Source organism: Hydra vulgaris, chromosome 05 (assembly GCF_038396675.1).
Source record: "Hydra vulgaris chromosome 05, alternate assembly HydraT2T_AEP".
Classification (NCBI taxonomy): Eukaryota; Metazoa; Cnidaria; class Hydrozoa; order Anthoathecata; family Hydridae; genus Hydra; species Hydra vulgaris.
In genome coordinates this window covers 12,784,540-12,809,864 of record NC_088924.1, presented here as the reverse complement: position 1 = coordinate 12,809,864, position 25,325 = coordinate 12,784,540, and the positions used below count along the sequence as shown (strand labels likewise).

The 25,325-nt window shown below is 27.2% G+C and overlaps 2 protein-coding genes across 2 annotated transcripts in view; one reads left to right on the top strand and one right to left on the bottom strand.

Annotated features, from left to right (window-relative positions):
* Positions 1-1,659: 1,659 nt before the first annotated feature.
* LOC136080584 (uncharacterized) lies at positions 1,660-4,477 on the bottom strand. Its single transcript, XM_065797409.1, has 2 exons — positions 2,323-4,477; positions 1,660-2,253 (listed from the first exon to the last, which is right to left on the bottom strand). Exons 1-2 carry the CDS (start codon positions 3,044-3,046, stop codon positions 1,724-1,726), a joined length of 1,254 nt encoding a protein of 417 aa, XP_065653481.1. The 5' UTR covers positions 3,047-4,477; the 3' UTR covers positions 1,660-1,723.
* A 1,980-nt stretch (positions 4,478-6,457) lies between these two features.
* Positions 6,458-25,325, top strand: part of LOC136071867 (serine/threonine-protein phosphatase 4 regulatory subunit 2-like) — a 30,798-nt gene continuing 11,930 nt past the window's right edge. The window contains exons 1-3 of the mRNA XM_065797408.1: positions 6,458-6,575; positions 9,628-9,703; positions 16,608-16,656. Coding sequence (XP_065653480.1) covers positions 6,530-6,575; positions 9,628-9,703; positions 16,608-16,656 — 171 coding nt within the window. The 5' untranslated portion in view covers positions 6,458-6,529. The remainder of the gene's footprint in view (positions 6,576-9,627; positions 9,704-16,607; positions 16,657-25,325) is intronic.

The window sequence follows — 25,325 nt, the reverse complement described above, 5'->3', positions numbered from 1 at the left end:
GTGAGCTGTTTGCTTTGTTCATGCCTCTGTAAAAAATGCTGTCAATGTGACCAGTCATTGATACCATTTCTAAAGTCGCCATCTGAATCTTGAAAAAGCAGTAAAAGAAACAAATCATTTTTTTAATATAAGTTCTTAGCATAATTTATATTATGCTCATAGCATAAGTTATGCTTTTTCAGTCTTTTTATCAATAAAAAAAGTGTATATTATAATATGTCATATTACCAGAGATGCAGTCAAGGCAATTAAGCACAAGACCAAGAATAAGACCAAGACATTTGGGCTGAAGAGCAAGACCAAAACTAAGACTGAATGTTTCATAACCAAGACCAAGACCACGACATCAAAAAATCAATCGAAGACCAAGATTTTAAAAGCTTTTACAAGACCAGGATCAAGACTCTCATAGAGAGTGGAAAGTTGTGGCGATCTACGGTTTGTTATGAATAACTAATCCATTCATTGAGTTGATATTTTTCGTAAGAATCAAGAAGTAAAAGACAGTAGAGGTCTCAATACGTCTTGAGACCAAGACTTTGGTCTCGAGACGTCTTGAGACTCATGTAATATAAGGATGTAATATTATGTAATAATAGAATGTAATATGATGTAATAATAGAATGAAATATAAAAAATGTAATATTACAATAAGAATGTAATATTACATTAAGAAGTAAAAATATACATACGACAAAAACAAACTGAAAGTTATAAAGTCAATTACAAAAACAAATTGTATACATAATCTGTTACATCTGAAACTTAAAACCAACTACAAAAATGGATTAACATGCGAACCTTTTTTTCCAATCAGTCATATTACTTTGCGTGTTAAATTGACTTGTTCAATAGACGTGTAAAAATTAGAGGAAATAAAATAATTGTAGTCTGTTAAATGTGGTCGAGAGGTCTTTAACATTTGTTTTGCGCACCAAATAAGTCAATACTCTCGAGTCCGTTAATACAAGGGAGGGGGGAAGGGGACGGGGAATTAAAGGTGGCTAAGAAATTTAGTCCAGATTTAACAAACGGAGGGTGCAGGGTGGGGAGAAGAGGGTTAAGAAAAGGAGGGGCGGGGAATTTTTTTATATTACAGTATGAGTATTTTTCATAAAAAATTTCAGTTAATAAATCCATACTAATATTTTTTACGAAACACGTATAAAACTATTTAAATCTAGCGCGGCTTGCAGTCAAATGCGTATTTTCTAACAGCTGTTTAATAATAATTTTAATAGGGTTTAATATGTTGATGTAAGTTTTATACTTTGGTGAGAAGTAAATCAAAAGCTCATTTTCAATAATTCGAGATTTACTAGGTCAATGAATTTTAAAGCCTGTTTATACTAAAAAATTTTGTTTTTATCAGTAACTGAAATAATATTCTAATTTTTAAGGCCAATTTTCACTGATTTTTTTTTTTTTTTGATAACAAGTAAAAATTATTAAACGGTGGGGGAGGGGGAAGGTCTTAATAAGCTTGGGGTGGCACAGTGGGCCAGGTATATGGGAAGTGGTGGACAAAACCTAATTATTACCCAATTGGTCCACAAACCTATTTAGATATATAAATAATCATTATATATGAAATAATATTTATTTTTAACAAGAATATTTTAATTTTTAATAAAATAAAAGACATTTAATTGGCTTAGGTAGTAAAAAAATATTTTTTTCAATATCAACCTTTTTTAAAAATCAAACAACAAATTGTGTTTAGCTACAAAGAAAAAGAAGAAGGTGGAGCTGATTCCCTCAGCAAAGCCAAAACTTCACTGGGGTATTTTTTTAAACTCTTACCATTTTTTTTATGACACTTTCTTAATGATGTTATGACAGGATCACTAGATACAAGTAGCCTGTTAACTAGGTCACGATTTGTGTCAATTCTGGAAGTCTTTCTACTGAAATCTTCCCTAAACTTTTTAAAATCCTTGTTACAGGCCTCTTGGGCCTCCTCTGACATCAGTCCAATTGGCAAGTACTGTCTAGCAATGATGGCATGGCCATGAACTAAAATTTTGTGTACTGATTGTGCCATGTAATACCAGGAATACTTAGATATGTAAAGTTCAAGAGCAGTAATACAGAACTCTTTAAATTTGACAGTGTCAATTTCAAATCCAGATGATAAAGTGACTAGTATGATGTAAAAATAAAATAAAAGAGTTTCATCTACTTTCAAAATTTTGACAGTTGATTGATAGTTTGCAAAGGCTCGTCGGGCAGTGTTACCATCATTACTGGTACCTACAAATTGTATATATGTGATAGTTAACCTGATGATTTATATAAAAGTATTTATGTAATTTCACTTACCAGATCCTCCACTTTTTGGGAAATCCACAACTAGTCCCATTTGGTTCATAAATTCTGTCTGTATACGTTTCTTCACTTGCATAACATTTTCTTTATCTTCTATAGCTCTAGACTGCCACTTTTGAGTTTCTAGTTTATATCCAATATGCAATACCATCTCAAAAAACCTAATCCAGGCATGCAGGCTAGAAAGACCATATTTCAATTCTAAATTATTAGAATTGTCCAATTTCAGCACCATTTCTAAGTTATTCATGTTTTTTGGAGACACACCACACACAGAGCAACATTGAGTTGAGTTAGTCACATGAGACAGAATAGTTTGAATTTTGCCATCAATCATGGTCAGTTCAATAATACTTTTGACAACCAGTTCCTTTCCATTAAAAGTAAAATTAAAAACACCACATTTTTTGATTTCAGATTCTAAATATTTTGCTTCTTCTATAACAACTGCTTTGCTTTCATTTTGAAAAGAAAATCTTATTGGACGACAATATGCAGTAGATGATGGCTTTTCATTTCGCCATAATAGTACTTTTTTGTTATTACAGAACCCACTGAGTTCTAGTGGTGCTAAGCAGGTAATGAACAGAGATTCTTCTTTTTTTAAGTTACGATCTCCAGCTTCCTCACTACTAATTTGCTTGTACATGCTTTGCCCAGTAGCCCCATCAAACCCAGCCTTGCAACGCAAAGTCAACCGGGTCAAACCATCTAGCATTGTGCTGATCACAGGAGCTTGCACCTCACAAAGTCTTTTTACTGTATGTTTTAATAATTCTTGTAGTGGTACATGTGCTGAATAATCATCAACAAAGATGTTCTCTGGATAGCACTTAGCTTTGGACAATCTTAATATGTTGTATGAAGGTTATATATGGCAGTCACGTTCTTCAGCTCCATTTCTCATAAGTTGGTAGGTTGATTTTGACATGCCACCATCTATAATTAATGCCAGACCTTCATCAGGTGTATACTTTTTAAATTGACTAGAAGGTTCTGATATCTCAGCAACTTGCTTGGCAGCCTCATAATTATACTCATTTCTTAATTAAAGCCTTGCTGAGTGGAGCAACTCATCACTAGAAAAATTATTTATAATATCATTAAGTCTTCTCCTTTTGGTTTTGTCAGAAGCAACTTTAAAGGAACAACTTGGTCTTCCACCAATCTTATGTAATTGACTAGAATTATCAGGCTTAGATATATTATTACTGTATGTAGATTTAAAGTCCTGAGTCAACCAATTTTTATTTTTACTCTCAAACTTTATGTTTCCTCGGTTTGCATCCTTCCATTTCTTTTGATAAACTTTTAAAAATGCAGCACACCCAGTAGAACCCAAATTCATAGAGACTAAAATAGCTTCTACAGACAAAGAAAATGATTTATCACTCGGATTTAGTTGGTCATGCCATATACGGTTATGGACATCACTTATCTTCATATCAACTACAAAAAAATTAATTTCAAATTATTAGTGCAACCACTATAAACTAATATAACATGAATATGGCCATTATTTTTATTTCAGATATATTTAATTAGGCCAGTACAATAAGCACAACACCTAATAATGACAACAAACCAAAAAATAGGTTTGTCGCGAATAGCATTTTACAACAATATATATTTTTTAAATGTTTACCAAACCTAAAGGGGCAGCTATGAGCAGAATAAAACAGCACCAACAGGCTGTACATATATTGTATTAACTTATTCTAACATTAATATGCTGTTCCAGCAGGTTCTAAACTATATGAGCCACTTTTAACATAATATTTTTATACTATAAACAAGAATCTTACCTTTATATTTCAAAATAAAACTGTGACTTTAATACAAGACCTTGGAATTTGTTATGGTATTTTTTGAAAAGCTATCAAATTAAATTTTAATAATATGTCAATTAATTTCGCATATGTTAAATAATTTAAAAGTTATTTGTTGTTATAGTTATGTTGTTATGGTATATTAAAAAAAAAAAAATTAATTAATTCATCATTATATTCAATTGTAAATAATAATTGTACATTTATGATGTACAATTAAACTACAAATAATGTTTTAAACCATACATTATGCTCTTATAAATATAATGTACTATGTAGTTGGAAGTATTTCGAAATTTTTTTTTTGAGGTTTTGTCTACCACCTGGCCCACTGTGGGTGGGTGGGAAAATTTTTCAAAAATTAATAACCCTCCCCCCTGCCTTTATTTGGGACTCGAGAGTATATAAAGAACTTTTTTTCGAAATGTGGTATGAGCGACAACAGCAACTGCATTCTGGTTTTATGTGCTGCTTAAATTTTATATATTTGAAAATAATTTACTTACGAAAGAGCGAATTGTTAATATTTTTTAGTTTTTGTTTTTAAATATAATTATTTGCTATTCTTATTTATTTGTTGTTTTTAAGTTACTTAATTAAATTTTAATTACTTTTATTTACTTATTTTTTTATTTGATATGGCACATTAAAAAAAAAATTACTCAATTTGTGATTTAAAAATAAACTTTTCATATCTAATTAAAAAATGTCAAAAACCTCCGTGACCAAATTCAAGTGTAAGGTCAAAACTGTTGTTTACAAGTTGCGCATATTCATTCAAATATTTTGATTGTTGTTATGCATTTGAAAAATATAACAATTTTTATTGTGGATTTGAGAGCATGCGTTTTTACGAAATGTGTCTGAAATCTCGAGGTTTTTGGGAGGGGGGCCGTAGTACCTCACTTTTAATGCAATCGCATACAAATTCCTTTTTTTTCATCATTTTTTTTCCTTATTCTAAATGACTAGGTGTTTTGTTTGCTATGTAAATCAGCTATAAAGCATTAGTTTAATTATATTCTCACTTTTTACTGAAAATCTTTGTAAGATAATAAAACTTAATATTTTACTAAAGTTTAGTGTAGTTAGTTTGCACGTAAGGTTTAGTAACTAAACCTTGTTTGCAACTTATTGTAATTAAATTATTTTAATTTTTGAAAAATTAAAAAAAAGTAATATGAAAAGTGATATACTAATAAAGTAAAACAAAATATATTTAACTTTATTTCTATATACTTATTTTATATTATGTAACATTAATTCGAATTGATATGGTCATTGCATAACGCTAGGAAATAAAAGCAATATTTTTGGTAAGAAAGTAAGAATTGAAATTATTTTGAATATATCAACACGATCTGAAAAAAATTGTTTCTAAGGTGCAATGATAAGGGTTATTAATATTTATACTAAGAATAACAACTTTTGGTCAATCAATTAAATTTTTTTTAAATTGAGGACTTTACAAAACCAAATTATTTTGGTGTAAAAATGATTTGAATAAAGAAAATAATAATCAATAAAAAACTGTAAAGACTCTTTGATTTTGATTTGTTATTTTAAAACTAATTAGTTAGTGTGAGTTGATATTAGCTGTGCAAAAAAAGAAGAATTTTTCTCCTGCATTTTTATAGCATATATTTTGTTGCTGCTTTAGTCAAAAGATCATAAATCATTATTCACTGTAAAATAGTAAAAATAGATCTACCTTTATCCAGAAAATTAATATTGGCATTTAAACAAAATGCTTTATTTAACCTAAATGAATTACTTAACTCAAAAATCCTTATGATTTAGTTGACAAATATCCTTTTACACAAGCTTACTATTTTTATTCGTTCATTTTTTTTTTTTTTTGTTCAAAAAAGTTATTATTTCATAGTTAATTAAAAAAATTTTTTTTGGATATTGATATATTTTACTGTGTTTAACATAACATCCTTCTTTTTAGTTAACAACATTATTATCATTATATCGTATAATTTAGATATATATATATATATATATCTATATATATATATATATATATATATATATATATATATATATATATATATATATATATATATATATATATATATATATCTATATATCTATATATCTATATATCTATATCTATATATATATATATATATATATATATATATATATATATATATATATATATATATATATACATATATATATATATATATATATATATATATATATATATATATATATATATATATATATATATATATATATATATATATATATATATATATATATATATATATATATATATATATATATACAGACTCACACACACACACATTCACACAAACAGTGTATTTAAATAACAATGTGTTTACTTTAAATTAAAAAGAATGTTTCAACGAGATGACATTGAAGAACAGCTGCTGTATTTAAAAGGCAATAAATCTTATATATTTTGTCCAACAACTTTTATTATACACTTTTTAAATTTCTTTTTATAATTTTATTTTATGTTGTTGATGATTTATTTATAAAAAGTTTTATGAAAAATAATGAAAGCATTATGCAATACTAAACTCCATTTGACAGTATATAATATGATGCAAAGTTAAATGATTTCATTGTATCATTAGACTTTGATATAAAGAATGTTTTGAAGATTATATCATTAGATTACCAAAGTTCCTTGAAGTGGAAAAGTTTTTTTTTAAAGGGAGTAATGGTAATTAATAACCAACAAAATCTTATTTTTTTTAATGAAAGGGCAACTTGTAGACCATAGTATACAAAAGTTTAATGATGCTGATTAAATAAAGTTTTTAAAAACCCCATGTTTTTGACATTCAATTTTATTGAAAGTAGATATATTTTTATGATAATGGCTTTCTTTGTCCTAATAATTTATTGTTAATGTAAAGTGTAATCCAAACATTTAACAACCTTTAAAACACTGTATTGTTATTTCTGATTGATTTCATTGAACTGAGATTTTTATTTTTTGTGTATTTACAAAATTATAAAGAAGAAAAAAGTTTTTTTTACAAAAGTGATTTGATTATCTCCTGGTCTCAACTGTATTTTATTTTCCTGAGCCAGGCGTTTGATTTTTGCACAACTTGCACAGTAACTTCATCTGCACAACAGATCAAGTTACTGCGTAATACATTTTTGAAACATTGTTTCAAAGCCTGAATTGCAGCACTTAGCCAAGAAGCTTCTGGCAGCGAAGCCTAGTGATGGAACGGCTCTGCCGCATGATCGCTATGGAACTGGCTTCAGAAAACCCAAGTTCCCGACTGAAATCACTGCCACAGACTTGGAGATTTGGTTACTGCAGATTCATGGTACATTTTCAGCCTTTTTGCATTTTTGTAACAATAATGTTGAAAACTGGATTTTTCCTGGATTTTCTTAACAATAATGTTGAAAACTGGATTTCCCTGGATTTTCTTAACAATAATGTTGAAAACTGGCCAGTTCACTCTTCGTTTCTGTCATCAAAGATGAAGACGATTTCTGTCAATGTTATCAATGACAGTACGGAATGCGGCGTGAAACTAAGTGCAGACTTTCTAGATGCAGCCAAAGCCATGGTGAATTATCAGAACATTCTGCAAGTTGTTGAAGCTTGACAGAGAAAAAGTTCCAAGTCTGCGCAGCCATAAGAAGAAATGAGCAGCACCAACACTCAAAGATCACAAAGATGATAATTGACAATATTTAACTATATATACATAGTCCCAGTAGTTAAAAGCTACCTATTGTATTGTGCTTTGTTCGATATTATAAATTTTGTCATACTTGTTAGGAATATTTGAGTATTCTTTTGTCCATTTGACAGTCTTTGCAGTAATTTCTGGAACTATAAGTAATTTTGTGTACATTAATTGTTTAAATGTAACTGACCCAATGATAGTATTAATTACAGTTTATTGTAAAAAATACAGATATTTGTGTTTGTTGTGGACTCATTAAATTCCCACAGAAAAATCTCAAACTTTTATAGGAGTTATAACACTAATAAGCAAACAAAAAATTTTTATCGAAATCTTATTAACTAGGTGGTTTTTTTAGACAAATTAAATATGCTGATTTCAAATATGCAACTCATTTTTTACCATCATGTCAAGTTGTAAAGATATTTAGGTTCAAATCTTTAGTATTTAGGGTAAAGTCCCTAATATTGTCAAAAAAAAAGTTCTGTAAAAGTATGTCAACCTGGGTCTCATAAGAAGCGTATTTTCATAGAGATTTTAAAAATGTTATTGGTTTGTATTAAAGATAAGTACTTTTTGTATTATTGCTGAAAAACATTCTGTTTAAATTTTTTTAAGTGTCTTTAGCATTTTTTTACATAATTTTTTTGTTAATAAATTTTAAGGAAAAATATTTGTTTTTTAAAATCTCTATGAAAATACGCTTCTTTTGAGACCCAGGTTGACATACTTTTGAAGAACTTTTTTTTCGACAATATGAGGGACTTTACTCCAAATACTAAAGATTTGAACCTAAATATCTTTACAACTTGACGTGATGGTAAACAATGAGTTACATTTTTGAAATCAGCATATTTAATTTGTCTTAAAAAATCCTACCCCAGATGAAGATCTGTACACTGTTAAATTTTATGACAAAGTCACCATTAGGGGCATACTATATTTTTCCTGAGAAGCATGACATTGATGATTTTGTGGATAACAACATCTTGAAGAAATTGTAACATCCTACCTGTAATGTCTTGAATAATACAAATTCCCTTAGCTAGTGGATTTGCGAGACTTGTTTAATCAAGGAAGCATAAGACTAAATGATTTTTGTGGATCCTAACTCAAATATACATGTACACTTTTCACACACATTTTGATCACAAAAATTTTAATTTCACTCAAATATACAAATGTGCATTTTCCACACACGTTTTGATTACAAAAATTTTAATTTTGAATAAGTTTGAATAAAGTTTCAGAAAAGTTCATTTGACCCCGGTTGAGCCTGCTATGAAAAAATAGGTTACTTATTCTTAAATCAAATAAACGTATAGTTAAATCAATTTGAATATAAAAACAGAGAATGCTAAAGATTTTTTTTTACTGTGTTAAAAAATAAAAAAAAGTTTTACTCTAGTTTCAAATAATCTTTTTAATAAATAAAAAACTAAATATACATTGTAAATAAATGTTTTAAAAATATAAATACTTATTCACTGTTAAATTTATAAATTCCATATTTAAATTGTTTTAATTAAGCTCTTTAAAATAAGTGTATACTCTTGGGTACCTGCAGCTTTAGTATGTTTGAAATAAATACTATAACTATATTATTATGCAAAGTGTTTTATAAAATTCCTATACATGAAATAGCATTAGATTTATGCTTATATTTTTAACTTGTTTAAGTGTTTGATAACAATTAATATTTGCTAATATGTTAGTCTCGACCTTTTTGTTCACTAAAAATAGTCTTCACTAAATATAACTTATTTTTTTAGATTTTCAACCCAAGGAAACTAACCTGACTATACTAAATACAATTTTAGAAGATATTGCAAAAACTGGACAGTATATGTAAGTTTAATTTGAAATTTTAAAAAGAATTCTAATAGGTTTAAAAAAAGTTAATCTTTACATTGGACAAACTTATTATATAGGTCTTAGAAAGTGACCGGGGCCCCGGCCCTGGGTAAAAACTGAGGTTTTTGCAAACCCGACCCCGGCTAAACAAACACAATTTGCAGGGGTTACTAGCCTGGGCTGGATTTTTGTTGTTGTTGTTGCTGTTTTTTTTAATTTTGTTCAAGTTAAAATTTGTTATGAAAATTTAAGAAAATATAAGAAAAAGTCACAAAAATAATATATACAAATATAATATAATTCATAAATATTTACAATGACAAATAAGAAAGAACAAAGTAGATCAGATGCATATATGGTGTCTTTAAAAGATAGGAAAAGAAGCAATGATCTTAGAGAGAGTATGAGAGTAGTAATTATATTTATAGTGTTTATCAGAGAAGATGATAATGATGCCAATGATTAAGATGATGATGATGATGATTGTCATCATCATCATCATAATCATCTTAATCATCATCATCAACTGTATGCTTGATGATGATTATGATATTATGATGATGATATTATGATGATGATATTATGATGATGATAATGATGATGATGATGATGATGATGATGATGATGATGATGATGATGATGATGATGATGATGATGATGATGATGACAATAATATATTTATAAGGAATATCAATAGTAATGCAGCCCCGGTTACAAACCCGGCCCCGGCTATGTTTTATCAAACCCGGCCCTAGCCCCGGTCAAATATCAACCCCAGTTGCTTACTAATTGGTCTTTAACCTCTAATAAACTAATATATTATAGTATATAATTTTTAAATTTAAGATTAAATGCTTTTAATTAAATGGGCAATCAAACTAGAACTATTTCAAAATCCAATTTATATTAATAAACCAATCAAACACTTTCCATATATTTGTCAGGACTTACTAGAGATGAAGCCATGCTAGTTTGTGGCAAGAGGGTAGTAATATAGGATCTGTTTGAGAATCATCCTAAATGTCTTTCTTTTGCATTAAAAAAAAGATAATTAAGTTTGGATAAAAATATGTTTGCATAAACGTTTGTCAGAAAGTATTTTTTTTTTATAAAGTTGTAATAATAAATATGTTTGTTGTTTTTTTTGTTCACGAGTAATAGAAATTTCCAGTGAATATAAATATCATTCTGAACACCCAAGAGCATAATAAGCAATATAATGCAATACAATATATTCAAATACAATATAATGCCAAGTATAATAAAAAGTATATGTACAAAACACACCGAAAACTTTTCTCCTGTCACAGGTTAAGTATAAAATTTATATACAAAGCAATTAAAAATATACAAGGGAAACAATAAAGTTATTCACAATACCCCTTGATCTCTAAATTACAAACTCTGCATACTTTTCCAGGAGTAACTTCTGTACTCTTGTTAATTGCCTTAGAGTATCCACAGTGGATTCTTTTGATTGACTTGTGCTCAAGTCAGATGATTCAGGAGGGGGATAGACATCTGCAACATGTAATTTCACTGAAATTCCTTGCCCTACATCCAAGACAATCCCTTTGTTCCATTTGCTTGTACATTTGAGTCAGGAGACTTCATGAATACTTCTTGTCATTGCATATAACAATGGAGAATTTTTTTCATTAATTTTGGCAAAAACTGTGTGTAGTTTCCACTCATAGGAGAACACAGCTCTATAGGGAAGAGACGTTTCTTCTCCATTTATTCTTGGTGCTACATTATACCAATACACCATCTTTAACAGATCTTTGCTGCTCCTGGCTACTATGTCCCTAATTGTTTGATGATGATATTCAACAATTTTAATTTGACTCCCCACTCAATGGATAGTTTATGCATGAGTTTTGAGCAGAATCTGTGGCTGTTGTCAAATAGCACTTGCCATGGAGGTCTTCTTTCATGGATCATTTCTTCTATATATTAGCACACTGCTGTTTCTCCCTTGTTTAATAATTTTCTCCAAATTGTAACTTTGCTCTTTTACTGCAATCAACAATTTATAAATAAGTCTCAGATTCATAATAAGTTACATCAATCACCAGATGATACCAATGCTTTCGACTTCAAGACTACCTTCCTCCCATTGTATCGACATAGGATCTACCAATAAACATCTTTCAGAATTTTTTACAACTGTCATCATGTCTTTTCTGGATACATTGTTACATGTCTGCTTTATCAGATAAAGTGTTCGAACAACTTTATATCAGCTGATAAGAAATTAACTGCCTTTGCAGAATAGGTTAAATGCAGCCAGTTCTGCGGTAGCCTTGTTAGAGCATTGGCTTCGTTTTCTGCTGACTTCACTAGACAAATTTTTATCATTAAATCGCATTCTTTCACAAGATCACAAAAACCGGCGTCGGACAAGTGGTCTTCAAAGACCATGAACTGAAATGGATTTGTACCTAATGATTTAAGAATGTAACCAGCTAACAACTGTTGTCAAGTCTTAATTCATGTTGCAGATCAAAAGACTTAACCTAGCATTTTAATGCTAGTTTAATTCCTTTGATCATAGCTCCCAAATCTGCAAGATTAAGGACTTGTATTTCTTTTTTTTTGTATTTATGGATTTTCGTATCTATGGATTGAAAATATTTTTCAAAGTAGTTGTAAATTCTGTTTGTATTTCCACTAAGTGGATAAAGTTCCATTGGAGCAAGAATTTCAATAACCTTTACGTCATCAGGTAGATCAACTAGTTGATGGTTGACACAATTATTTTAAAATGTAGCTGAAAGCTTGGATTTTTTTTTATATCTTTACAGGAAGTTTTGCAAGCATTAGCTGATTAGAGATACTTCCAAGAGTTCTGAGCTCACCATGAATTTGAAAATCTTGCATTTTTTTCTTTGCTAATATTACACCAAGGGCAAGGATGTTGATGCTGCACTTTTAATTCCAAAAAATATATTGGCCATTTTCATATCAAAATCGCAAAAGTTGCCTATTCATTTTTCATAGCTAAAATTTTTTCTTTTTATTTTACTTTCTGCTTATTTTTCAATACTATTTAAACAAAGTTTTAGAAATCTGCCTCCAACATCAATTCCAACCTTTGAAATATAATTCTTTGATAATTTCTCTCTCTGTTATTACTTTTTCAACATGTCCTTTAATGTTTTTACAATAAACCAGTTGTCTGGAATCCTTTTCAAATTTGATTTCTGTTAGTTCATAATATTCATTTAAAAACCCGTCTTCTTCGCTTATTTATTCTCTTATATTACTTTCAAATGTCTCTTCCTTTCCAGCTTCTAAATATGCTAAGTACTTTGGCTCCCTGTCTATTACTAGGTCTACAAGTGTTTTTAAATTTATTAATTTCTGTAATAGGGATTTTTTTAACTGGAAAAAGCACTTTAGCAGAGCTTTTCGATTGTTCAATGGCAAGTTACCTTTGGCTTCAACCTTGATTTTAGTTTCCTCCTCCAAAAATTTTCTTTTTAGTACTTTTGAGCATTGAAGTTCCGCACCTTGTTTATCTTAAAATGAAAAAATCAAGTTTTTCAGTTTTTAGATTTCACATTATTTATGTAAAGCTCTAAATTTTGAGTTTGAAGTATTATATCAACAGTATAAAGTTAACCCTATCTTTGTTCAGTTTCTCTGTTAAATTTTCTTTTCTTTTTGTGAGAGTGCAAGGGTGGGATAATCTTGCTCCAATAACAGCCTCACATTTTTTGCATATTTTTATTGGTCCAGGTGATGATATATTTACTCTACCCAGCTTGATTATTCCTCTGTTATCAGATGTTGATCCTGGAATAATTGTAGTTCAAGCAATTTCTCAGATGTCACAAACACAGAACAATTGGTTTCTAGTGAGTATGCTAACTTTGAATTTTGAAAAGTCATATGGCTCACTCAGTTTTTATCTTCTTTTTCCAGTCTTTCTAATGCTTTTCTACATTTAGTGCAAATATCATTAAGAAAATGATCATTGTTTAAATCAAATGATTTTAAAAAGTACTTAAATATTCTATTCAATGTCACAGTCCCTTCTTTAACTTCTATCATTCCTGATCCTTTTGAAAAAACAAACTAAGCAGTCTAAGACTCTATTATCTTTGTGAAATTTTTTGTTTGGCATTTTTGATTTGAGCAATGCTAGACTGTTTAAATTATTACAATAAACAGTAAATACAAAATATTTTTTTTGCGGTATACCCCAAGAAAGTACATTAAGCATAAGAATGATGGTTGGTATTTAAAAAAATGTAGTGTAAATGTTTTTACTGTTATTAACATATTATTAAGTATATTTATAATTAACATATTAATATTAACCTTCAAATTAAGGCCTCAAGGTCCAAATACTTAAATAGAATGTAGGATGGAAGGAGGGGGGGGGGAGGGAAACTATTTTCTTAAAAAAAACTATTATTATGAAAGTGACTAAAATTTATGTGTAAAATTGTTATTTTGTAGTTGAGATTTATTTAACGTAATTAAAGTATTATTTTTTATTATATTTATAAGTAACATATTAATATTTACCTTTAATTGGGGCCCCAAGGTCAAAATACTTGAATGAAAGGGAGCAAGAGGCATGATGAATATTTTTTAAAAACTCGGCCAATATGAGCGTGATAAAATTTATGTGTAAAATTGATATTTAGTAAGAAAATATTTAAATGTTGAAAAGTTATGACTTTGAAAAGTTGATATCCCCCCAAATAGAGTTAATTGTAAACTTTACTTGGTCGCCATTTTTAAATGGCAAGAAATTTTCTTTATATAAATTAATTTTTTTGATAAATTTTGATCTAGCTTAAAAAACTTGAAAAAAAAACAACTTTTTTTTCTTTTCCTTTCACATATGGGACAGTGGGACCCGAATTTTCTGGTTAATATTTTTCCCTGACCCCGATGATTGTAATTTTTTTATTAAACATTCTTATATGATACCAGCATTATTATTACAAAATTTAAAGTTTGTAACATTTCTGGAAGTTATCTATCTTGAACACATTAAAAATTCATGACCTGTCCGTTTTTTCTAATAAGTTATTTCCGCTACCATTATTTTCTCATGTATTTTTGTGGATTGCTTATACTGGCATGTATTTCAATATTAAGCAATATGCTTTATATTGTTATATGAAAAAGATTGATCTTACTTCTATGTTATAAAAGTTTATTAATTTCTACTTCTTTGTGAATAAAATTTTATTGAACATGAAAATTTTGGTATTAACTATATAATAATGAGTAGGAGATCAGCAAATCATTAAAAAAACTTAAGTAGTTAATTCTTTTTAGCACATGCTAAATTAATTTTTAATTCAAAAAAGAAATAGTTTAAAACTTGAAGTTTGCTGCCCATGCTGAAATTATATATAAAATGCATATATCTGAAGTTTTTTAAGAATAACTAAATAAAAAACATCAACACATTTAACATTTTTTACCAAAATTTTTATATTTTGCACAGGTTTTATCCTACCCATGTAAACTGACTAACACGGGTGTGGAGGTGGGCATAGGCATTCCTGAATGTTTGAATGGAACCATATGTAGCGATTTCAAAAACTATTTTATAATTCAAAAACACTCAAAACAAACTTGTATCAATAATCTCTCTTGTTATTCCAAAGATAAAACTGGAAAGTACAAAAAAGTCATTTTATCCAGACACTGTTTTTTACAATCTTTTAACAAAAGAGGCAAGAAGTGAAAAAAACCTTTATTTGTTTAAACCATTTTATATTTTATGATATTAATTAATTTACATTATACTTTTAATTACATATAGTTTTTAACTTTATACTATTTTAAATTTTATTCTGGACACATAATGATAACAGTTGTTTATGCATATTTTGTTAAAACATTCATTTAAAACAAACAAACAAAAAAATATATATATTAATTTTTTTTTTCTTTTGGAAAAGTTATAAGTTAAGTTTATAATAAAATATGAGATAAATTAGAAAATAAAATATATTCTAAGGATTTTTTATAGTCAGTATAGAAGTATAAGAAATTTATGTAAATATGTAACTTGAGTAAACTGATAACAATCTAGATTTACTGTAAAAATTCCATTTGTTTAGTGTTATGTACAAACGCCTGTAAATGTAAATGTCACTAGGTTAAGTTGAGTAGCAATTTTGTGAACATCTGTCGCATAATTTGAGTAATGATTATGTTTAATAAATGTATAATATAAAATAACTTTAAGAAGTTTTCTAACAAGTCTTTTTTACTTAATCTGTTTTTGTTTTTTTTTTGTATTTAAAAAACCACCAAAAAACTAAAATAGGTTTATAAGCTTAGCAATGGATTTGAACCCACCAAAACATTCAAATTTTGCGCTAAGAGCCACGCACTTAACCACTGAGCTACCAAAGATATATGTACTAAAGGGAAATAAACCATTTTATAAACATTTTATACTGATTGTAATGATTCAACATTTTTTTAAATAATTTTTTGCAATATACTCATTTAGATACTCAAAATAAGTATATTGCAACTAAATAAAAAAAAAAAACTAAGCGCAACCATATTACAATTGCAGCATTTCATTAAAATTTTAAAGAAATATTTGAAAAATAATATTTATTAGTGTGCCATGACTCCTCCTCCTCCCTTAATAGTTCTGCTTGCTAAAATTTACATCAGTATTCAATAATCTGTCAAAATGGGTATTAAAAACAGCCTTATTTTTAAACAGTGTTTCTTTCAGAAGATGATGCACTGTTTAAAAATAAACAAAATGAAAAAGGTAGGGTTTCTTTATCTTAACCATATTATTTATTGTTTGTTATATTTACAATGCTTTAAAAATATATGTCATTAATAATAATTTAAATAAATGTTTTATGTATGCTATATAAATATTTAACAATAGATTTCCATGGCACTACTTGAAGCGTTTGTATTTATGGAAACTTCAAAAAGTATATATTTTTTTAATTTCTATTTTAGGTTTAAAAATTATGAATGTATTTTTTAATAATATTATCATATATACAATTTTAGATGTTTTATATAGGTTTTTAAACATTGTTAATTTCCAATTAACAATGTTTTTATATATAGTTAAATAAATATTTATTTACATTTTTCTAATTTTCAGCAGACATGTTGGTATTATTTACCACTTAGCTCATTAAATTATAAAGCATTTAGCTTTGATTTTACTGCTGGATTGCATTTAGGTTTGTTTCCAGCTCTGCAATATTTGAACCCCAGTCTTGATATACAATGTCTTGTGGTCTGTTAGAAATCAATACACCTGTTTTTGTATGATTTAATAAGTGTTTATGTACTTTTTCTTTGGTTTTCAACACAAAGTTTATGGTTTGTTTGTTTGTCTCTTGGCTTAGTGATGTATGATCATTTATATTTTCTACCTCTGGCACTTTGTAGGGTTATTTTCCTTTTAAGTTCAGATTATATTCTATTTACTGTCATCACAGAAAAATTAACTAAATTTGCATTGTTTCTTTGGTAGTGATTTGAATGTTTTAATAAAGCTGATATTTTTGAAATTTTATACTTTTTTAATTTTGTGTAAGCATGAAAAACATTTAAACTATGTAGCCAAGTCAATGTTTGTTTCATTACATAGATTTAAAAAAAACAAAAAAACGAGGCAGTTATTTGTTTTTATTTATAAAAAAAATAATTATTGTATCTTCAGACTAATTGTAATATCAAATGTTATCAAAGCCAAGTCATAAAGTATTTTATTTTATAAAGTTCAACTTTTTAGATGTGGGAATTTAAGAAAAGTAGAGAAAAAATTTAAAATTATTTTTTGCTACTTTCAGAAAAAAATTTATAAAAAAAAGCACAAAAAAACAAACAAGCATATTGCATGATGATATTTTGCGTTATATGCTTTTTCTTTTTCATGGAAAATGTCAAAAATGATGGACTTCTTGGATTCTACATTCCAGTTTTTTTTTTGTATAAAAAGTAAAGCAATAAAAAATTATACTTCTGAACTCACTTTCAAAATTTTTATATATTCTTAATTAAAACAATTCTGAATAATTCTTTTTTTAGTAGTGTAAACATATTTCACAAATATGTTACACTTTGGTGTGAAATTTTACAGTAGTTAAGACATTTATGACTTGCTGTAATTTGATTTTAGGTATAAACTGAAGTTTATTACTTAAGGCATTTATTTCTGATGAGTCTTTATTGATGAAACGCTTATAACTTTTTTGTATCAGTTTAACAAGATTTTTGTTCTGAACTCTTTTGTATCAGTTTAACAAATTTTTTTCTGAACTCTTCTTCAAGTGGTATCTACTTCTTGCTTTAGGTTATGGATCTTTTTCAGACCTTGAATAATTATTTGCCCATTTTATCCCAAATAGATTTGATTGGACTCAAATCTTGTGATTAAGCTAGCCAGGGGAATAAATCTACTTTATTTTTTTTTATATTCTTGCAGTTCCCACAATTCGTGCAGATAAACAGCACAAACTATGTGGACAGGTTCTATATCTTGATTTAATTGACACCATTTATTTCGATCAATTAGCATGTCTTTTGATGGAGCCATGCAGTTCTCTAGTGTCTATATGGTATGAGTATGTTGATTGATTTAATCTTTATAAATTTTGCATACACCTGCATCATTATAATTAAAGCAGCCCCAAAAATCAACACCCCAATAATAAATAATAAGTTATAGGAAAAAAAGTTCTAAAGTTTTGAAGCAGAAAGCTCTGATCATGAACTAAAAATAATTCAAAACCATAACAAAACAAGGTTTTATAAAATTATTGTGATAAACTTTTTAAAAGGTATGTAAAAAATATGATCATAGTAAATATGAAAAAAGTAAAAATTTTCCAACAAGTTGCAAGCAGTGTAATCATATTTTTCAATTTTTTGTACTTTTCTTTTTGTATCATAAAAACTAATATCAATTGGTAACTAATAGCAACAGACTGAAGTAAATTAGGTTTAATCAAACATATCAAACCCAATGATAATTTAAAACTTTGAATATCGTTTAGAACACTTAAGGTCATTTTATTTTTTGCAGGGATAAAGTAAATTATTTTTATTTCACATTTAACTTTTTGGGAATTTTTTTATTATAATTTGTAAATTTATGAAAATCTGCAATGTGATTTATTTAAATATTCTTTAAACACTATATCCTTTTTCATTAACATGCTACAAATTTTGAATAATTTTTGACATGGTTTGCCATATGCTATTTAATCCTGTAACTTGTTAAATCGTTAACTATTTAAAAGTTATGCAACTATTAGCAAAAGAAATAGCATCCAACTATTAGCTATTTTCTCAATTTCTATTAATGTTATATTTTTTTTTATTATTATTATTAACATATATATATATATATATATATATATATATATATATATATATATATATATATATATATATATATATATATATATATATATATATATATGTATATATATATATATATATATATATATATATATATATATATATATATATATATATATATATATATATACACACACCTATCCAAAAATGGTCCCAACCTCAATTTTGAGAACCAAAAAAACGACCTATTGGACATTAATCTGTAAGGTCTCTTGCATCACTAGATGTAAAAATTAAAATCTAATCTCTATAGTCTAAGGAGAAAAACACATTTAAAGTTTTATAGCTCTTTGCGCTACTGATTGCACTTGGAGCTCCGTTGTAAATCTATTTTGTTTTTTTTTCACTTTTGGGTTATGGAGTTTTTAAAAAATATCAAAAACTCTTTACATATATGTGTTGGCTATAACCTGACAAAAAATCAGCTCTTTAACACTTGCGGTTTGTTTACAGGGACCTAAAGTATAGAGTATAGCACTAAAACCTCTTCAAAAAGAGACAACGGATGCTTAACGTTTTTATTATAACCTTATTATTGACTATGGAAGTTACAAAAGAGTGCTTTTTTTGACCTTGTTTGTGCAAAAGTAGGAGCAAAAAACATAGAAAAATTTTTTTCTAGTTGTTCTGAATTTAAAACGCATAGAAACCTCTTTTTGTTTTTGTAGTTAAATCCACAGGTTTGCTTTGTTGTTTTTTCTAAACATTATTGAACAAAAATTGGATAACAAATTTTTTCATATTGTAAAAATTATGTTTGAATTGTAAATTCAAAATTAGTTGGTAATTTATAAAATAATTTCAGTATTAATGTTAGAATCAAGTTTTTTTTATATAAATCAAAAATGCATAACCTTGTTGTACTTTTTTTTACTAGATATTTTTTCTGGAAATTCTATTGACTTTAAGGATGATAGAGTTCCATTGGACATATGCAATTCCTGCAGAGCGATGGTACAAAAGCATGGCAAGGGTGATAGAAAATTGCCTCTTCCCAAGCCTCATGACTATAACAAAGTGATTATTAGACCAAAGACCAGAAGATTGGATTCTTGTAATTGTTTAATTTGCCAAGTTGGCAAACTAAAAGGACATTCTACAAAGCTCACTTTTTTTAACCAATCAAGATTTAAAAGAAACATCAAGTAGCTTTGATAAACTATGCTCAAACTGTCTCAGTGTAGTCAAAAGAGGAATAACACATGTTTGTTCACAAACCACCAAGTATGAAAACTTAAAGAAAATGATAGCAACTGATTCAAGAACTGCTGAAAAATTTGCGTCCTCTGTAATAACTCAATAGGTATCCTCTCCACATTGCACAATTAGGTTGAGCAGAGAAAGTGGTAAAGCATTAACTATTACTCCAGGTACCTCCAGAGCTCAGTGCATATCAAGAACTTCTCCAACTACTTTGGATATGGTTCAAGTTCAAATCAATACTGGTCTTTCAAATAAAAAGATGCAAGAACTAGCTGTAACATTAAACAAGACTACAAATTCAAAAATTGTTGAAACAAAATTTAGGGAAAATTTTACAATGGCTGGTCGAAAAGTTAAAGGTTTATTCAAAGTTTCTAAAATCTTACTTACAAAGCCATCAACAAAAACTGAAGATTTGGTGGATGTTGTTCATTGCAAGAGTTTAGGAGATTTTTATAACTTAATTCTCAGTGTTAGAGCAATCATTTCATCGCCTCTTATCAAACTAGGTATTGATGGTGGAGGATCTTTTCTAAAGTTCAGGTTGAGTGTTATCTCCAATGTTGGATGTTGAAATGTCACAAAAACTTCAGCCTCAAATGACAAAAGCTTACTGACTGTAAAACATGGGAAAGAAACAAGTGCCAAGCGTCAGCTACTTGTTGCTGTTGCTGAAAATGTTTCAGAAACTTATGAAAATGTCAAAAAAATTTTAAGTTAAATTGTGAAAATTGATGTGCCTTTCATTATTGCATGTGACATGAAGTAAGCCAATATCATTTGTGGCATTCAGTCTCACTCAAGAAAACACCCTTGCTGTTGGTGTGATGTTAAATCTGATGACCTCAAAGAACAGGGAACTCCAAGAAACTTCAGATCCATTAAGATGCAATAAAAAGCATTCATTGAGAAAGGGAATGGAAAAATGAGTGCAAAAGATTTTCATAATGTTGTTCATAATACATTGTTCGACCAAGAAGATGTCAAACAAGTTATTGAGTTTATTCCCCCAATGGAACTTTATCTTCTCCTTGGAATTGTAAATCATCTTTACAAATTAATGCTAAAGATATGGCCTAAAGGCAAAGATTGGCCATTACTTCTCAAATTGAAATTGCAACCTTATCATGGTGGAGAGTTTGTTGGAAATGATTGTCATAAGCTTTTGAAGAACATAGATGTTTTGCAAAGAATTGTTGAAAGCGAAAAAGCAGAACACATGCTTGGTTTTGTAAAAACATTCCAACATTTTAAGAGTGTTGTTAGCTCCTGTTTTGGAAGGACATTAAATACTGCATATGTTCAACATATCAAAGACTTTAAAAACTCATATCTTCAACTCTCAGTTTCAGTCACTCCAAAAGACCATGCAGTGTTCTACCATGTTCCTGAATTTATTGCTCTAAAGGGTTCGACATTGGGCATTTTTAGTGAGCAACCAACAGAAACCTTGCATTCAATCTTCAGTGCTCAATGGGCAAGGTACAAAAGAAACCCTGATCACCCTAGTTATGGAAGCCAGTTACTGAATTATGTTATTGACTATAACAGCAAGCATCTTTGAATTGGATTATTTAAATATTTTTTTTTAACAGTTAAACAGTGATTTCTAGAATTTCATTCTAGAAATACTTGAGACAAAATTTGTTGATAATAAATATTCTCGTCTGAAATTTTTGTTTATATTAAAAACTATATTTATTAAGTTTATAAAAAAATTTTCAGAAGTATATAGCTTATTTTGCAAGTACTAAATAAAAAAATATCAACAGCAATTTGAAAAAAAAGTAATAAATATCACAACAACACCATAAAGCAATTTATTTTAAAGGAAATTATTTCATGTCTGTGTGTATGTGTTTTTTCAATGGGAGATTAAGGTTATATGGGATTTTCTTCTGTTTGATATCTTATTAAAACCCAATTCAGTAAAGATATATTTCCTATTTAAATAAAAGAAGTTGTTATTATTGTGTGTATTTCCAATTTTTGTTCAATAATGTTTAGAAAAAACAACAAAGCAAACATGTGGATTTAACTACAAAAACAAAAAGAGGTTTTTATGCGTTTTAAATTCAGAACAACTAGAAAAAAATTTTTCTATGTTTTTTGCTCCTACTTTTGCACAAACAAGGTCAAAAAAAGCACTCTTTTTGCAGACAAAGTACACACAGATGTGATGTCTAACAACCATAGAATCCCATATCCACTAGTCACCTCTCATTGTTACTAGATTAGTTATTTAATGTAACTTTGAATCTTTAAAAGACATAAAAACCACAAAAAACTGCTACATTTTGGCCGCTTTTTCAAAGGCGAGGTTTCTACTTTAAGAGCTATATCTTTCCTCAGATAAAAGATATCTTGCTCCTACTTTTTTTGCCTAAAAGATACATGCCAAGGCTTCATTCTATTAAATTTTGAAACTTCCATAGTCAATAATAAGGTTATAATAAAAACGTTAAGCATCCGTTGTCTCTTTTTGAAGAGGTTTTAGTGCTATACTCTATACTTTAGGTCCCTGTAAACAAACCGCAAGTGTTAAAGAGCTGATTTTTTGTCAGGTTATAGCCAACACATATATGTAAAGAGTTTTTGATATTTTTTAAAAACTCCATAACCCAAAAGTGAAAAAAAAACAAAATAGATTTACAACGGAGCTCCAAGTGCAATCAGTAGCGCAAAGAGCTATAAAACTTTAAATGTGTTTTTCTCCTTAGACTATAGAGATTAGATTTTAATTTTTACATCTAGTGATGCAAGAGACCTTACAGATTAATGTCCAATAGGTCGTTTTTTTGGTTCTCAAAATTGAGGTTGGGACCATTTTTGGATAGGTGTGTGTATATATATATATATATATATATATATATATATATATATATATATATATATATATATATATATATATATATATATATATATATATATATATATATATATATATATATATATATATATATATATATATATATTATATTATATTTTATTATATATTATATTATATATTATATTATATATTATATTATATTTATATTTTATTTATATTATATTATATTTATATTATATTTTATTTATATTATATTATATTTATATTATATTTATATTATATTTATATTATATTTATATTATATTATATTTATATTATATTTATATTATATTATTATTGTTGTTATCATTATTGTTATTATTATTATAACTTTTAATTTTATTATTACTATATTCAAAGGCTCGAATTAACGCAAAAAAATCTCAAAAGTTGTTTTAGTTTTTTTTACTCCCTTCCTCCTTCTTGCCTATGTTTTGCGATAAAGGGGGTTGTATTAGTACAAAGATGTATCCTTTGTGCGCTTATTTGTAATTTCTATATTTTAAATATGTCTTTCATAAATAAATAATATCTCATAAAATTCTCATTTGGTGCGGTTTAAAATAGCTTAAGTTACTGTTAAAATACAAAGCTAAAGTTGAAGTTATAATGTGCAGGTAGTGTATTTATTACTGTTACAATAATACTTTTATTAATTGTTTTTACTCAACATGATACCTAAAAAAGTAAAAACTCAAATACTACAATATTTAAACTACTTTAAACAGTTATTTAAAAAAATTGTTAAATACATATAATCGTGCTGACATTAAAACACATTTTATTTTTATATGTATTAAATTATTGTTGTAAAAAGCCATAAAAAACAACAATAAAATAATGCTCTTAAAATGATTTGTCATTATTAAAAGCTTGTGTTAATATAAAACAACTTTGTTATTTTTTTTTTACTATTTTACAGAGTTTATAACATTTAAAACATAAAATGCGTTTAAAACAAAGTAAATAAATAGAACTATTTTATTTAATAAATTATAATTATAATAATTATAATAATTATAACTAATGAAAATATTATCGCCATAAATCTTTGAACTTTTTTTTAAAATATTTTTGCAAAAACATTTAAAAAAATTAAACTTATTAGATACCAGGTTCTTTCTAATTTTTAATGCTTCTTGATCTTGACTTTGATGTTAAAAATTTAAGTATAATACTTTCATTCAAAGGATTTTTAAATTGATGTTTTCATTCAATTTTTTCTTTGAAATTGTTTTGCAATAAAATAAAGTGAGAGAAAAAAAATTGGTTTAATAAGTCAAATTATTTTTCCATCAACTCATATTATATGCTTAAATTTATTTTTTGAAAATAAAAACATTTTGAACAGAGTTAAAGTAATTTTTTTTTTTTAATTTTTTTTTTTATAATTTAGTTTTTATTTCACTTGTTTAATGTTTGCAATAGAATGTTTCTTCTTTTTAACCTATTTTCAAGAAACAAAAAATAATGATGCAATTACAAAAAGTTTCTAACTATTAAAAATGTTTACAATTTAAATAAAAATTTCGTCCTCACTTGCACTATCTTCTAAATCTGATATTGTTACTGTAGCTAAGATCTATTTGTGAATTTCAGGATGATCACTGGGTATTACAGATTTCTCTGCAGTTTTTTGTCATTTAAATTTACAATTAAATTCGCAAAGTTCTTTCAAAGTTTTATAAAATTTTTTTTTTTAAATTTCAAATTTTAGACTCAAGGTTATTTGAATAAGAATTATTCAAGACTTTTTTATTTGAATAAGACTTGTTCAAATAGATGTCTTTTTAAAATGAATTCCTTAAAATAACTTGCGTATTTGTAGACAATACTTAGTCTCGATATTGCAATAAATATAATTAAAAAAAAAAAATTAAATTGCATTTTTCATATTCTATTCAAAATTTCTTGTTAAAATAATTTTTAGTTAAAAGCTTATTATGTGTTAACAACATAAAATATAAATAGAAACATTTTTATATGGCTGACTTTAGCAAGTAAATGTCTTTAAGCATATTAAGTATATTTTATAGTTGAGTAACTTTACTGTAGTAATTTAAATGGTTGTTTAGATTTAGTTTATAGGTAAATTTACTGTGATGCACTTTATCCATTAAGTAAATCACACTTAAATTTAACAATATA